The sequence below is a fragment of the Hypomesus transpacificus genome, chromosome 15 (genome assembly GCF_021917145.1).
Source record: "Hypomesus transpacificus isolate Combined female chromosome 15, fHypTra1, whole genome shotgun sequence".
In the NCBI taxonomy this organism is placed as follows: domain Eukaryota; kingdom Metazoa; phylum Chordata; class Actinopteri; order Osmeriformes; family Osmeridae; genus Hypomesus; species Hypomesus transpacificus.
Window position 1 is genome coordinate 10,179,430 of NC_061074.1, and position 16,771 is coordinate 10,196,200.

The 16,771-nt window shown below is 45.5% G+C and overlaps 1 protein-coding gene across 1 annotated transcript; it reads left to right on the forward strand.

The window, feature by feature from the left end:
• The first annotated feature begins 1,473 nt into the window (after window positions 1–1,473).
• Window positions 1,474–13,585, forward strand: irs1 (insulin receptor substrate 1). The gene is made up of 2 exons (XM_047036545.1): window positions 1,474–5,173; window positions 11,609–13,585. The coding sequence occupies exon 1, from the start codon at window positions 2,034–2,036 to the stop codon at window positions 5,154–5,156; it is 3,123 nt and encodes a 1,040-aa protein (XP_046892501.1). The 5' UTR covers window positions 1,474–2,033; the 3' UTR covers window positions 5,157–5,173; window positions 11,609–13,585.
• The last annotated feature ends 3,186 nt before the right edge of the window (window positions 13,586–16,771 follow it).

Sequence of the window (16,771 nt, forward strand, 5' to 3'; positions counted from 1 at the left end):
TGCTCTGGGATATCTGCAGGTCTGTAGGCCTACTGCACAGCAGGAGAGCCAGGGGAACCAGGACAAGATGGAGACCAAGGTCCACCTGGTGGTAGAGGGTTACCAGGTTATAAAGGTGACTTTCTGTTATTTATCAATTCGTTTGTTGATTGATTCACTTATCTTTCATGCACCTTGTTTAGTACATGTCATTGATCATGTCAATAGTAGCCTACAAAGTTAGCTTTTGGCCTCCCCATCTTTCCCATGACAGCATCAGTTCCAAATAAAATGGGAAAAATTCACATAAACAACTTTTCCCTTACATTTCAGTCGATATGTCTCCAGTCAGTGATCTATTTACGTTTGACACACTCACATCATTGCTACCGCTCACATCTGTTGCAGTGTGTGGGGTGAACACTGAGGTGTGTGTGTCCTGGTGTCTGTAGGTAGTGCTGGTGACTGTGACTGTAGGGTTTCAATACCTATGGTGGGGGACGCCAAAGGTGTCTTTGATTGGGTTGGAATATCAAAAGCCGGGGGAAAAAAACGTATTCTGCCGCCTCTCACTGAAGTTACTGGTCACACGTGAGCCCGTGGAAATGGAACGGTAGATGGCAGCATATAGCCTAGTGTACAATAATAGGCTGCTATATGAATGCGTTTTCATAGGACTTTAATAGTTGCCATGCGTTAACGCCGGTGGTCCCCGAATTGATCATGTTTCAACAAGGCTTGCTGTCAAGATCTAGGCCTACTCGGTGGCATATGCAAATTGGGTACATTTTGACTAAATGTATAAAAAATAATTTAATTATTAGGCCTATATAAGACCACATTCTCACATGTGTTGCCAGTTCCGGTCTATGGACTAGTTCACACATTCTGTTCAAATTATATATGTTATGTAGGACGTTTTTTTATTCTTTTTATTTTTTTACACAAAACGCATATCTGCAATTGTGATTGATTGACTTTTGGCCAATGAGATCATTACACCGAGTCTCTCTACCTATAGGGAAAGGCTACTAAGATTTTGGTACCACGGTAGGTTGTGTCCCAGGCATTTTCCAATGTAGTCAACACGTTTTGTAAGCCGGCGTTCGCCGTGTGCATTGTACAATATAGATGAGACCCGCCCAGAGAAACAGCAGGCACCGGTGTTGACACTAATAAGGAGGACCAATCATATTAATCCTATACTATTCATAAAAGTATAGATTATAACAACTAGATCATGTCTTTTCGTTGTGATATTTTTGGACAGGTAATTTATGTAGCTTACATGTTGACGTGGCATCGGTAGGCATATTTCATTCTTTAGTATTGTACATTTTATTTAGGTGTAGGCTACACCCTTCACCGGCATCTCCAGTGTAGGCTACTGGATTTTGACGGGAGTGGAATCTCATGAACCTCGTTCTATAAAAAAGCGGCTGTTCCTGTGACACAAAACGTGTGTACCTATACCTAGACTTGTCACTCACTAATCTCGAGCTCAGACTGGGATCGGTGGACAGGGATCCACACAAACAACCACGGTGCCAGCCAAATCGGTAGCCGAATTATACCTGGATCCGTCACGCCCGCTCAAGTTTTATTACGATGGACTTGTTTTTTAGGAAGAGATTGCTTACATTGATAGCTATATGTTTTTTATCTTGCAGTTTTGCAGAATAGCTACAACAAACTTGGGTTCCAAAATAACAATGATAGTCTTGATAAGAACTCTGGACTGAAGTGTAAGTGTACACCATCAATATATTTGTTTGAATATATCATGGAGCATAATGTTCAAAGATGTGGAGCCTGGAGATTGTACATCAGTGGCGACAGTTTGACAGCGTCCTTTCTGGCTGCTTGGACCACTTTATAGCATAACAAGGCTTAAGAGAAATTCTCCGAAGCCTAGTGGAGAGGTGAATTTCCAACCATGGTACGTTCATAGAAAGCAACCGAACTTACGTTCAATGTACAACTAGTAGTCCAGGCTACCATATGATCTGGAGAAAACATACCTGTTTTTCCACCCGGATTTACATTTTTCCAAAATGGCCAGTCTTATTACTGAGCAGAACTGTTTTTCAGACGTAAGAAAAGTGGGCTATTTAAGGAAACCTAAAAGCATGCACAAGAGGTTTTTTGTCTTGCGCGCGGCTAGTGATGCAGGACCCTCGAGGCTCGAGTACTACGAGAACGAGAAGAAATGGAGACATAAGTCTGGAGTGCCCAAAAAGGTGATTCCTCTTGAGACATGCTTCAACATCAACAAAAGGGCTGATTCTAAAAACAAACACCTAGTTGCCCTTTACACCAAGGAAGAGTATTTTTCCATTGCTGCAGACAGCGAGCAGGAGCAAGATTTATGGTACCAAGCACTAGTGGATCTACATAATAGAGGAAAGGTTCACAACGTTGTAGCTGGCAGTAGGATTGGGGAAGAGAGTTCTGGAGAACACATGCCAGGACCAGCCTTTTCAGAAGTCTGGCAAGTTATTTTAAAACCAAAGGGCCTTGGACAAACCAAAAATTTGATTGGGATTTACAGATTGTGCCTCACAAAAAAAAATATCAGCTTTGTAAAATTAAATTCAGATGCTGCAGCTGTCGTGCTCCAGCTAATGAACATACGTAGGTGTGGACATTCAGAGCATTTCTTTTTCATTGAAGTGGGAAGATCAGCAGTCACCGGCCCTGGAGAGTTCTGGATGCAGGTGGATGACTCTGTAGTTGCTCAAAATATGCATGAAACAATTTTGGAGGCCATGAAGGCAATGAGTGAAGAGTTTCGTCCCAGGAGCAAAAGTCAGTCCTCCTCAAACTGCTCCAACCCTATCACAGTGCCTTTGCGACGACATCACCACCACAACCCACCCCCTAGTCAGGTTGGGCTGGGCAGGAGGTCCCGGGCAGAGATTGTCACCGCTACCTCGCCTTTAGGTCCAAAGCATAGCCAGTCTTTCAGAGTCAGAGCATCGAGTGATGGGGAGGGAACCATGTCCAGACCCCTTTCTGTGGAAACGGGACCAGGAAGCCCCAGTCCTGCCAGGACCCAATCTCACAGACACCGAGGGGCATCCCGGCTGCACCCTCCCCTGAATCACAGCCGGTCTATTCCCAGGTCTTCCCGTTGCTCCCCTTCTGCCATCAGCCCTGTCAGCCTGTCCTCCAGTTGCACCAGCGGGCACGGCTCCACCTCTGACAGCCTCTACCCCCGCCGCTCCAGCGCCTCCATGTCTGGCTCCCCGAGTGACGGAGGGTTCATCTCCTCTGACGAGTACGGCTCGAGCCCCTATGACTTCACAAGCTCCTTCCGCAGTGTCACACCGGATTTGCTAGGCTACACACCGCCCACGACGGAGGAAGAACTGAACAACTACATCTGTATGGACAAGCCGGCAGCGCTGCCTGAAGGGAGGTCTGGCTGCAGTCGTCCTTGTGGGGCATCCCACTATCTGGAGGATCCAGAGCAGGACAAGTGTTTCAGAAAGCGAACGCACTCCTCGGGGACCCCTCCTCCTCCTCCGACACTTAACCAGCGAAACACTCCGTCTCAGTCGTCTGAGGGTTCTGTCAAGGAGTACACGAAGATGATGCCTGCTAACTCCTTCAGCCAGGGGTCGACTCACAGGGAGGAGTCCATACCAGACTCAGCCTCGCGTGCAAACAAGGGCCTCAACGACCTCGCTAAGGGGAACGAAAACGTGCCGAAAGACGATGGATACATGCCCATGTCTCCCGGTGTGAGCGTTGCCTCCGATAAAGGCACAGACTACATGCCCATGAGCCCTGCGTGTGTGTCCGCACCCCAGCGCATCATCAACCCCCGCCAGCACCTCAGGATGGATCCTAACGGTTACATGATGATGTCCCCCAGTGACAGCTGTTCTCCAGATATAACTACCTTTGGTAAAATCTGGGCTCACGGGGATCATCTTAAACCCTCTGTGGACAGCATAGACGAGAAGGTGTTATCGTGTGGAGATTACATGAACATGTCCCCAGCCAGCGGCTCTACCACCAGCACGCCGCCCGATTGCTACTTTAACTCTGTCGATGAGCCGAACAGGTCCATGTACGCCTATTTCTCTCTGCCTCGCTCCCTCAAAAAGGGTCACAGGGAGGCAGAAGCGAGCCCCCTGCGCCTCTCCCTTAGCTCTGGACGCCTGGCCTTCGGCGACGACTCGTCATCCACAAGTACTGACAGTGTGGGCGGACTCGGGAACTCCCAGTTTGCAGCCAATCCCAGGACAGCTGAACGGATAAGACTGGATAGACCAGCACACCTCTCTCTGGAACCCAAGTCTAGCACTCTGTCCAGTGCCCAAGATGGCCCCTTACCCTCAGAGCCCAAAAGCCCCGGGGAGTATGTTAATATTGAATTCAGTGACAAGGTGTTCTCAGAAAACACCCCGTCAGAGTACATGAACATACACCTGGGAACCCAGGGCAGCATGCCCAGGACCGCAGACAAATCTCCACTCAGCTCAGATGATTATGCAATACAGAGAGAAGATTACGCCCCTCCCTCTCCTGCTCTGGTCTGTGAGAGCCCGCAAGGCCCGGGTTACAGCACTATTAATCCAGAGGCTTCCTGCAAAGAGCGCTCTGACACACAGAGAATACTAAACACCTCAGTGTCCAACGATGAAGCCAGCTCATCCTGTGTGTTGCCTGGTCCGGAACTATCCTGGCTTGGGGCGGGTCCTTGCTCAGGACATGTAGGCCTTCTTGGCCCTTTGTCGGGGCTGAGCGCTTTTACCAGGGTAACGTCCAGCCCCAACTGGAACCAGGGAGCCAAAGTAATCCGGGCAGACAAGCAGGGCCGGCGTCGTCATAGCTCAGAGACGTTCTCCTCCAAGGGGAACAAGGGGACAGTCGGCTCGACCGCGACCAACACGCAGGAAGTGAAGCGTCACAGCTCTGCCTCATTTGAAAACGTGTGGTTTAAGTTGGAGGATTCGCAAGTTGCCTACGGGAAAAGGGAGTCTTCACTCGGCGCCGGTGCCAAGAATCCTAACGAGCTGAACTACATGGACCTGGACCTGGACAGAGACCAGCCCCCTCCTTGGTGGGGTTGTAGCCAGACAAGGTGGCAGGAGCACCTGGGTAGAAGTGGGCCGGACGACTTAAGTGCCTATGCCAGCATCAGCTTTAACAAAGCTGAAGAGTAACAACTCCTACAGACAAGGTGAGAGACTTTTTTTACTTCACGAGGCTTCGTGGGGCTTACAGTAAACTGTTTGGTATCATTGGACCACAAATAAGTGTCAAGATGTGATGCATTCAGTGTCGTTGTGTAGGCAGGAAATGTATCCCGTGAGTAAACTTCATTGACGGAAGAAGCATACTTGGTCACAGGATGTCATCTGTGCAGCTGGCCCACACGTGTTTGCGTTAGCCTTAGCCGTCGCAACTCTATGAGAAACCGTGACTTGAAAATGTTAACATTCGGTCCGAATCTGCACAGCACGAGTTGTAGACCAGTGAGCAGACCACTGGGCTGGTGCACTTGGGTGTCACTTCATGCTGAAAACAAGGTCATCCTTGTTTGGAGATCCATGTGGGGAGACTGTGTATATGAGGAAGTATAGCAGCTAACTCCATCTTTTAGATAACCATCTCTAAGCCAAGGTCTGGGGATGGGGTAAAGAGGATCCTGGTTCAAGTGAACATGGACTGTGGTTTCAACATTATTAGCACATGATCACTAGATCAGAAAAGCAAAGAAATGTCCATAAGGGTTAGTAACAACAAACCAATCTTTGGCAACAGTGCAGGCATGAACATGAGTGCTTGGAATTGTGTATCGTAGTGGAAGATCTCCAGGGGTGAGATCTATAAAGGTGCATACATATAGGAAATGGCCTTTGAAACATGCTTGTGGCTGTATCTACTAAGGGTCAGATGTATATCAATAAAACTCCTATGTTCAAGAATAGGTGTACCTTTGCACGGTTTAGACATCATGCTTAATCAATGATAAAGACAATTTACTGGGCGTGCAATGGCCATTTCTTAATGAATATTGATAGCTTACACCCATTTATGGTAAAATAGGTTGTTTTCATTTGGGCCACTAGTGAATTATGCTAAACAAACAAACCGATGAATCAAAATTCCCCACGAGAGGAAAGAAGAGTTCTTGCTCTTCTAACCTGGGGGTCCTGTTCCACCCTCTGCTCTCACTCTCCAGTGGGAGAATAAACTTCCCTCTCATTCACACACCCTGTCATTGATTTTACAATGAGTAACAAGAGTGTATGAGTAAAGTGTATTACCTTCCCTGGTATATGCAAAACTGACTTAAAAATGTTTTTGTATTTGAGAATGTAGCCTGCAAGGCATGTCTTGTATCAGACGGGTCTTGTAAAACACAAACAGTCCCTAGGCACTAATCACTTTAATCCTATTAATATTGTGCACTTTTTGGTTTTGTCAAATGCTTTTATACATTTGGCCACGGGTTGTGCTCCTGCAAGGCTTGAGCTCTGCACGCTGAATCTTCTCACGGTGGCATTTGCGGCGCCCTCCCTTTGTTATGCCCAGTCCTGTCTGTTTATTGTACTAAACTTGCTCAAAATCGGGTGGCCATGACACTCATTTAAGAACACGCAAAGCAAACCAGGAGGGGGAACGGTGGACATAGGAAAGCGCGTAAAAAAAATTTAGGGAGTGAAATAGCCAGTGGAATGTGTGTAAAAGGCTAAATGAGCACATTGTTTGTAGCTCCAGGGCTGGAAATCTGCCTCTAGAATTTACACCGGCTTTTGTACCTGTTTTACATGGGGCTTATTAAAGCTTCTTGGTGGAGTAGCACGAGGCTGAGAGGAGGGGGGAGGATAGGTAAGACAACAAACAGAGAGGGAAAGAGCACCTAATCTTTCTCCTCTGATACCTCAGTAGGTGTACAGTATAATGCTGTCTGGTCTGTTTCTGTATACTCTGTGTTTTCTACGGTAAGATCAAGCCTCCAGCTATACAGCTTATTGAACATAGAGCTGCTTTGATGTGGTGCCAAAGCACAGACCATAATAGAGACTGCATGCATTTCAGCTCTCAGGGCTTGCTGCCTGGTGAACCTGATGCTCTGAGAAGGGTTAGTTGAGCTGCTAAACCAGGGGACTGACTGCCAGCGGCGGGAGCAGGCTCGGCCCCACCCCGTCCCACCTTTCTCCTTGACTCACTTCCATGCAGCCATGCTTCTGCCTGGCCAACTCCAAGTCCCAGAGTGCATTGTCCTCGCATCACCTCCTCAGCCTGCAGTGCCGGGCTGACGGTGGCTTGGTTGGACTGCGTATGTAGCCGGTGTGTGGTGAAACTCACTCCTCAAGTATGTAGTAGGCCACCCGCGTCAACGAATTGCTAGCTTTTCGTTGGCGTAGTTGGTAGTGGTGGCGCTTGGGAAGTCAGAGGTGGTGAGTTCGACTCCCCGTGGGAGCGGACGGAGGCCCGTAAACCTCTGACGGAACGTGCAAGACCACGTCTGTTACACGTACTGTACACTACAATTAAGTGTTTAGCCGTGAGGTCCTGCGAGTCGTGAGGTCCAGCATGTCTCCACCATGCTCACCATTAGGTTCCTGTAACTCGGTTATTGAGTGATTCTTAATATTGAGCACAGGCGTTTGTCTCTGTGTGTCGTGGCTTTTTATAATTGTGCAGACTGCAGCCTCAGGCTGTGCTTCGTAAACTAGGTTTCTGTCTTCAATCCTTTCCTACTTAATGGGTATATAACGTTGATAACTAAATTAATATGTTGGATCAGTGTTTCCCTTTTTCGTTAAATAGTTTGAGTTCTTGTCCAACAAAGGAAACAAACAAGAATCAGCGATGTCCTTCAGGTATGTGGTTTGACAGTGAACCATGTGGACCCCCCCTCCCCTCCCATCCCTCCCCTCCCTCCCCTCCCCTCCCTCCCTCCCTCCCTCCCTCCCTCCCTCCCTCCCTCCCTCCCTCCCTCCCTCCCTCCCTCCCTCCCTCCCTCCCTCCCCTCCCCTCCCCTCCCCTCCCCTCCCCTCCCCTCCCCTCCCTCCCTCCCTCCCCCACACACAGAGGCTGTTTGATCAGCTCTGAGATCATCCTGTGGCCTTAATCAGGACTGGAGCACAAGCTGAAAGAGTTTGGTTTATATCCTTGCCGCTCCCTGAATCCCTCATAACAGTAACCACAATAATGGTGAACTGGAAGCCAAGCACAAGTAGTGGGTGAGATGTTTGGATCTAGAGTGTCTAGAAAAAGTATATTATACTAAATGCATTTTTTAAGTATGTATTTTCAGCATGATCTACCCTCTAGGCTGCTATGTCTGGTTCCCAGCAGTCCCTAACATGGCGTCCTGCCAGTGTATAAGGTTTCGAGAAGTGCGTATGTCCTATTTGAGGTCACAGAAACATGAGTGGAAAGTTTTTGTGACGTTTGCCGGCCGTGGCATTCTTCTGCGTGCTCTTACTACATCACAGCGCTATGTCGATCTGTGATGTCTGTGCTCAGGTACTTCAAGCTGTTTGACTGACACACAAAGCTGTTAGTGACCCTTTCATCAATCTCTCCCATTCTGTTTACATTTACATTACATTTATGCATTTAGCAGACGCTTTTATCCAAAGCGACTTCCAAGAGAGAGCTTTACAAAAGAGCATAGGTCACTGATCATAACAACGAGGTAGTCCCAAACATTGCAAGCAGCCAAAACATGAAGCATACATTGTGAAAAAACTAAACAAGTGCCAAAGGGAAGACCCATAAGAGCATGCAGTTATACAAGTTACAAATTAAAACAACATGAACCACAAAAAGTGCAGGACTGTACCTGTGGAAGAACAATCAACAGTAAAGTATTTCACAGCGAGTACAAGACACATTGTTTTGCCTTTTGTTTGCCTGCTAAGTCAAGTGATCTCAGAAGGATCACAGACGCATGCGAGTTATTCAGTTCTATGCTACATGTTATTATTGTATAGACTGAATTCAGCTGATGCAGAAAACGGTGCCAATGATGAATGCAAATGGTTCCTAATAAGAATGTAGTTGTTGAACTAATTAATAACTTGTAGCTTTGAGAGGACAGTTCAGGCATTTGATTAGCCATCTTGGTTTCTCTGTGGAAGTATTTGGGAGTTGCTGCGGAAAGGGGCCAAGTAGGGAGAGTATGTGTCTCAGTCTCAACTTGTTTAAGTAGGAAAAACATCTGGATTGTGTGGGAGTGGGAACTCTTTCCTTTGCTTAAAAGAATGACATTAGGCATGCAGTTCTCTTCCACATCAGACACATGTTGATACCAGTGTTTGGATCTCTTGATGAAAGCCATTGAGAAGGTGTGCCGTTTTACAATATATTATTATTATATAATTTTGGTGTTAACTAAGTTTGGGACATCTCAGTAGCATCAAACATCCTAACAAACAGTGTGATCCTTTATGTGATGGTTTTGGCTGAGGTGTGGTCTGTGTTTGTCACTGGTGTTAAAATATGTTTGTTTCTGCTGTGCAAGGGAAAAGGGAGTCAGTTAAAGGGTCACATACATGCCCACATACTCACTAACCCTAACCCAGACAGAGTGCAAGCCTGTGTGGAGGGAAGGGTTATGTTCCCTGCCAAAGTAGTTCCCCTTTCAATATATATATATATATATATATATATATTTATTTAACGTTACAGCCTGCTTGAAAATGCATGTCTTTTTCTATTGTTTCTTGTGAGTGAGAGATCAAATGGAGAGAGATTTTATAGATATTTTTTCTTATTATTTAATGAGATGTAAACCAAATACAGAAATGTCTTGTCTGCCTGAGTAATTTTCCGGTTGTATTTCCTGGTTCTTCATCGTATTGGCTGTCCCTCCTCTTCACCCATGAAGGCTTGCTGTCTTTTAATCAACTTATTGTTTGATACAATCCCTGAGTGATGGTATTAAGAACAAAACCTGTTCCGCAGGAGAATTCTCATACAAAATGTATGAAAGCTTATTGTAGATGTAATCCTCTATGGGTTTAATACTAATAAAATATTACGCTAACAAAATATTCTATTTTTTTTTATATTGCAGTGTATTGTTTGTAGTTGAAAAGGGCGTTTGAATTGCAAAGTGCCGCGTGTTGGCATCTGTTTTTAGTGTGTGCGTTAATCACAGTACGCTACTACACGGGCGAGCGACGAGAGAGAGAGGATCGTTGAGTGTTCTGTCGCTGAACATGACCTGCGCTCTGACGTAAGTCGGAGAGAATGTCAACGCACTTTGTGGTCACTCATCTGTAATAGTAATGCTATCCTCTTACTGGGGATCTGCTGGCTGAAGTGGCCCCATGCTCCCCCCCCCCCCCCCACACACACACACACAGACACACACACAGACACACACACACACACAAAATAAAAAACCCTGGTCCTGCTTCTTGCTGTACTGTAATGCCAGCAGGAGGAGCTTAGGTAGCACCCCTAGCTCACTACCTTATTAGGAGCTCCTGAATCTATGACCAGGTTCCTTTTTGTATGTGTGATTGAGTGTACTGTATGTACTGTACCGTGTGCATGTGTGCATACATGATTTTACTCTCAGTTCTGCCTGCTGTTATTGCTATGCAAGCGTAAGGTGCTTAATCATGTTGGCTATTTCAGACATTATGAAGTGTGTGTGTGTGTGTGTGTACGTATGTGTATGATTTTGGGGCACATGCAGCATGTGGTCATTGAAAAGCTTCTTAGTTGAAGAAACGGGCCAAGCGACCACAGTTTACCATCTGGAAAATTCCTGTACTAATAGCAGCATCTAGAGCTTTATACTTTGGCAGTGTTGGAATGTCATCCTGAACTGTCAGTTATGTGTTTGGACTTGTGGCTTTCAAGTTCATTCTTTGCAGTGTACTGCAACATTTTGGTTTTCTAAGTAAAGAGCAGAAAGCCAAATCAATTTCAGATCTAAAGAAAGTAAGGTTGGGTGCATGGGGCTGCTGTCTTTTCAGATCCTTGTTTTGCGCTGAGACTAGGAGAAGGGCATGTCTTTTATAATACTCCTCGTAAATCTTGTATTTTTGACTAAGGTTTACAGTTTCACTTATTGCATTACAGTATATTTCTCATATCCATCCAGTGTGGAATCAGCTCTTGAGTTGAAGCTTCCTCCAGCTGGTCTGGTCTGACACACTTTTCAGTCTACAGGCTTTGATTTGACTTTACATTTACATTTTAAGGATCAGGTTTGCTGATGTCTGTTTCCTCGGCAAGGGGAACTCGTTTTGATAAACCCCTAAATAAAAGGTTGAGTTAGTTATGTAGTTCTCATCACAGTATCTTCCTGCACAAACAATGGAGAGCTGATCAGGGGGTGTCTTCCTGTCTGTAAGGATGTCAGTGGACCTGCTGATGCCCCACGTCAGGCAGTAAAATAACGCTGTAGGCAGGGACGTCATTGCATAACAGAAACGTTAAATGTGCTCTGTATAGACTCTCATCCCTCTGATGTGCTAAAGGCCAAGGACAGAAATAGTAGGCCTACATTCTTACACTCACACACTCAACAGATTCTTTCAAATCCTCTTGATGTCAGGCCAAACGGTGATGTCACCCAAATGTTGTCCATATCTAAGGTGCCATCCGTTTTCTAATGCTGTTTTCCTCTTCATTACAGAATAACAATCCAGCTCTTCAGATGGATCCAGGCTGTAGATCCTTCCACGCCTGAACAGATCTTTCCACTGGGTGTTGCTGATCACACGTCACAACACGTATCTAATCTATAGCCATCACCACTCACAACCTCACAAACTGGACCTAGCTGCAGCAGAGCTGCGTATGTCAGTAGCAGTCGCCTGCAGGTCAATGTCACGCTGCCTCCGCAGTCAACTTCCTCGATGAAGAAGAAGAAGAAGCGGCGGAACCAGATGACTGTCGGCCCAACCTCACCTCAGGACACAGATCGCTGCCATACAGAACCGCACTGGAATCCCTCTCCCCCCAAGACCTTCCAGCCTTGTTCTCTTCCTCCTCCACATACATCGGCTTTAGTCCATTTTAGTTATGGTATTTGTATCAGTATGAATACTGTTTCTCCTATCCCTATGGTCACGTCTGCCTTTTTTAGCTTTTTATTGAAAAACAAGTTGGCGTAAGTCGGCTGCTACCATGACAACAAAGGTGCTTTGCCTAGGACTCCAGTCCATCTTTCAATAAATGAGGTACTTGATCTACAGCCTTACAGGTTCCATGTTCCAGTGGGACTAAACCTCAGCATGTCAATGTTACATCAGTAAATTCTAAACTCTGACATATCAGGGTCCAATCTACAGATTGGATGACACAGCAAAGGTACTTGAGGTACTAATGATGATACGAGACTGTAACTCTTTTCTTGTCAGTCTGACTTGTGTGTTTGACTGAATGACTGCTAGTAATAACCATTTGGGGCTCCTTTTTGTGTTGCGTTGCTTTTCTTTAGACATATCAAACAAGAAACCTCAGGCTAAGCTCAAAATGAGTTGAATTATAACAATGCCAGTCACTAGTACATTACTCGGCAAAGGTACTGTAGAATCACAAAGACTATCCCACCTGTCTCTCCCACCTGTCTCTCCGATAGCGATACATCTGGAGAGACTTGAAGGCTGTGATAACATTAAATTAATTAAATTATTATAATATTTTTCAGGAGAAAAGAAACGGTAACCGATTCACAATTCAAGGTGTATGAAAAATAATAAATTATACTTACTGCGGAAAACTTTTGAGCAACATTTGCATAACATTTTATTAACGTTTGCTAACAAATTGCAATATTTAAAAGTGCTTGCTTTAAATTGTTAGTTTTTTTTTGCTTTAAGAGTTGATGACAATTATGTTTCTGATATTTTTATGTTGATGTAATAGAAGCTTGCCTTGTCTTATCTACTTAGAGTTGGGTTGCTTTTGAGTTTTTTTTATTGGAAGAATCAAATTGATTCAAGGTACTGCTTCCATAGAGTGCAAATTAATTTCATACACGCATCACAGTGGGCCAGACCCTGGGAACTTTGAACTCCTGATTCTGTGTGTACGTCATCTGTTAGTGGCAGTTGGGCCCGTGTGCCATTTAATAGGCTCTGGCTGTTTCTGTCACCCAACAGGCTTAGTTGTGCTCAGACATCTGCCCTCAGTGCTACTTTCACAAGCAGATTAGCTCCTTACTGGGACACAGTGCAGTGACACTGCTTGCTTTTCACTCTGCTTCCCCTCACCATGGGAATCACCTTACAGTTTAGATGGTCTCACACATGATCAAGTAGCTGTATTAATTGACATTGTAAAATTTCCACCAATCGAATCATGCACTGTAAATAATGTATTGCAAAAAAAAAAATATGGATCAGTGAAATGCATGAATGGATGAGTTGATAAACTGAATGATGGATGAATGGGATGAAACATCCACATGGATGACAAGTGACTGCATGAATATTGGATTAACTATTGACTGACCAGATGATGATGAACAACTGAATGGATGTACAAATATGGGAAACGATGAATGCATTCAGCAGATGGGGCTCTGCTTGTCCCTAGCCTCTCTTTTAGTCTAAGAAATTCATTCAACTTTCTGGAACTTACTCTGTAATAAAATCTTTTTCGCACATTGAGGTCTTTATTTTTGACGGTATTTGCTTGGTGTTAAGGGTGCGGGGGAGGTATGTGTGCATTTCTATCTTTAAAGCTTGAGAGACGAAAGGTCAAATACCATCCGTCATGAGACATCGATCACAAAGTGGAAAAGGAAGTTTGTACTTAATTCACTTTGAATGAGGGTGACTCAAATTAGCTCTAAACATCAGGCGCAGCAGCAGCTAACAGTGAATTAAACGGTCATACTTTGGAAGAGGCAGGGTCACAGGGGCAAGAACAGTGGTAGGGGGCATTCATGATACCTGACAACACACACAAACATGTCTGCTTTGACCTACCAGTGGAGCCATGAGTCAGGACTGTCAACCTTGAAGATTTTCTCTGAGTCATCTCAGCCCAATGTTCTGTTCTCTTTAATCTACCTTTCCTCCAACAATCACAATCTCTATGCACCCTTTTATTGCAAAATCAACTTTTGTTTTTTAATACTGCCTCAATATATTCTAGTTTTATTGGACACACACGATAATATACTGGCTTTTAATGGAGTACGACAACTGCACTCGGTCTAAGTTTAGCCTGGCATCTGCACAGCACCCAGCCACACCTCCACACAACTGCACCGTGTGTCAGTGGGCAGAAACAGAATTTGAGAATGACTGGAGCAATGTACAACACAAACACACAAGTTATATAACTTTGTACGCATGTAATTATTGATCAGACAAAAAGACATCAAAGACTTCACAGAGGGTCAATAACATCAGAGTGAGGTGTAGAATTAGAGATAGACACAGAAAGAGAGAGGGAAAGAGAAAGACTGAGAGAGGGAGGAGGGGGGGGGGACCAGAAAGAGGTAGAGAGGTAATGGTTTTCCCCATCCTCCTTCACATAGAGAGTGACCTGGACAATGTCGTGGCAGTATGGAATGACGGCGTTACCCTGATTAGCTCACAGTTGCACTCTACCCCAGACACCTTCATGTGAAGTCTAAAGAGAGTGCTTACCCTCTCTGGCCTTGATGAACCCCTTCACCCTGCCAGCTCTGGGATCAAAACCAATAACTGCCTGCTAGTCTCAGCGTATATTAATTTTCTCACCACCACTCCAAAAGTACTGTACTATTATAGTATTCTCATATGTTTATTATTGTGATATAATGTCATCTAGTCACTGAAGCCCCGAGGTAGATCAAACAATACCAGCCTGCTAGCCTGGCTAGATCATACAGCCTGCAGCCTGGCTAGGTCATGCAGGCTAATAGCCTGGCTAGATCATACAGCCTGCTAGCCTGGCTAGGTCATGCAGCCTGCTAGCCTGGCTAGGTCATACAGCCTGCTAGCCTGGCTAGATCATACAGCCTGCTAGCCTGGCTAGATCATACAGCCTGCTAGCCTGGCTAGGTCATACAGGCTGCTAGCCTGGTTAGGTCATGCAGCCTGCTAGCCTGGCTAGATCATACAGCCTGCTAGCCTGGCTAGGTCATACAGTACCAGCCTGCTAGCCTTGGTCCAGCTATAAACTTGGCTCTGCTGGGCTGTGAGTCTGGAAGGCTGATTAAGAGCCTCTCTGAGATGGTGGATTGAGACAAAGGAAAGGATAGAGACAGTTGCAAAGACAGAAACAGTGAGAAAGGGGGTGGAATTAGAGGAGAGACTGTTAGTGTGGAAAAAGTTGTTTTTCTATAGTGAAGTGAAAAAATGTAATGTAGGTTATCACCATTACATGGGGGGAGGGGTGTCTACTAGTGTTACCAATCAAACATATCCAGTTTCAAATAACATTTTGCCAGTCAAGTTCATTTTTCAGTAGAAAACTGGCATTCTTCCTACTTGTGTGTTTTGTTGTATCTTTGCTTGTGTTTTTGCTGGAGTATTTAGTCGACAGCCGGCATTGTTTGTGTCACATTCATGGTCAGTTTCTTTGGACACTGGCCCTTCTGGGTGGTGAGACTGTTACCACGACGACCGCCAGGCATGCGACTCTCCTGGCCCTCATCCTGGCCCCCTACACACTACAGATCTCCCATAAGCCTCTGCTCTCCCCACACCAGGAACAACAGGTCTCAACATTCCATTCCCGTTTCCAGGGCTACCCCCATACCGACAACACAGCCAGGCTTCTTAACCCTTTGCTAACCTTCACTTGCCACTTCCACTGACACGGATGCCACACACAGGCGCACACGCCCCCCCCTCCCCCCTCACACGCATCACACCCTCTTACACACACTCAAAATAAAACACTTACCATTCATTTTCATGCGTGTCACACACGCCACACCACACACACACACACTTCTTACATATAACACGTTTCTCTTTTAAGCTGCAGATCATTTACCGTGACGCAACGGGTACCAATGTAACGCAATGCACCATAACATAACATTGGCTTGGTGCGTCTTTGTGTTTTTACCTCAAGGGGGAGTTAAGCTGCATTCAAATGATCACTGGAACATTCATGGCTTAGTCTGGTGTAAAACTTTATTGCATTAATGAGCTTTTTGGTTGGCTCGAACCATTCACATTCCATGAGTCTTTTAAAACTTAAGTTCTCTGACTCAAGCATGTGACAACCACCTTTCATAAACAATGCTTTAGCCAGCTATGTCACCGAAAAGCAAGGTTTTCAATGGCCCTAGTTGGGGGTGTTTAAACTTGAGGAGTGAGGTCACACTATTCGGTTGCACCAGAGACACAGAGAGAAATAAAAACTTTTATGCAACATCAGGATCCAGGCCTGGCTTTAAACCATATATTGTATATATATTGAACCCTAAACCCATTTCTCTCTGCACATGGGAAAAACAAAAGCTCACATATTTATGTGTTAATGTGTGTTTGTGTGTGTGAAAGTGAAAGATTTAAAGGAAATGGTTGAAACAAATAGACATAGATAGCTTCCCTTCGTTGGCGTCTAGGTGACTGTGTTGGGCTGACCTGACGACATGGGAGTGTGAGGGAGAGGGCAGGTGAGGTGAGATGTTGTTGGTCAGAAGAGGGGGTTGGGGTGCGAAGCCCTGAAGAGCCCATTCGGGGGTTGTTGTTCCCCCTTGGAGCCAGGAACAAGTGAGTCTTAACAGGCCAGACACATCAAAGGATGCCTGCCAGCCTTCAGCCTATTGACAAACGTAGCGTAGGGAGAGGGGACATACAGGGGAGAAGGCCTAGGGGAAGCCTGCTTTGTCCAACAGAAT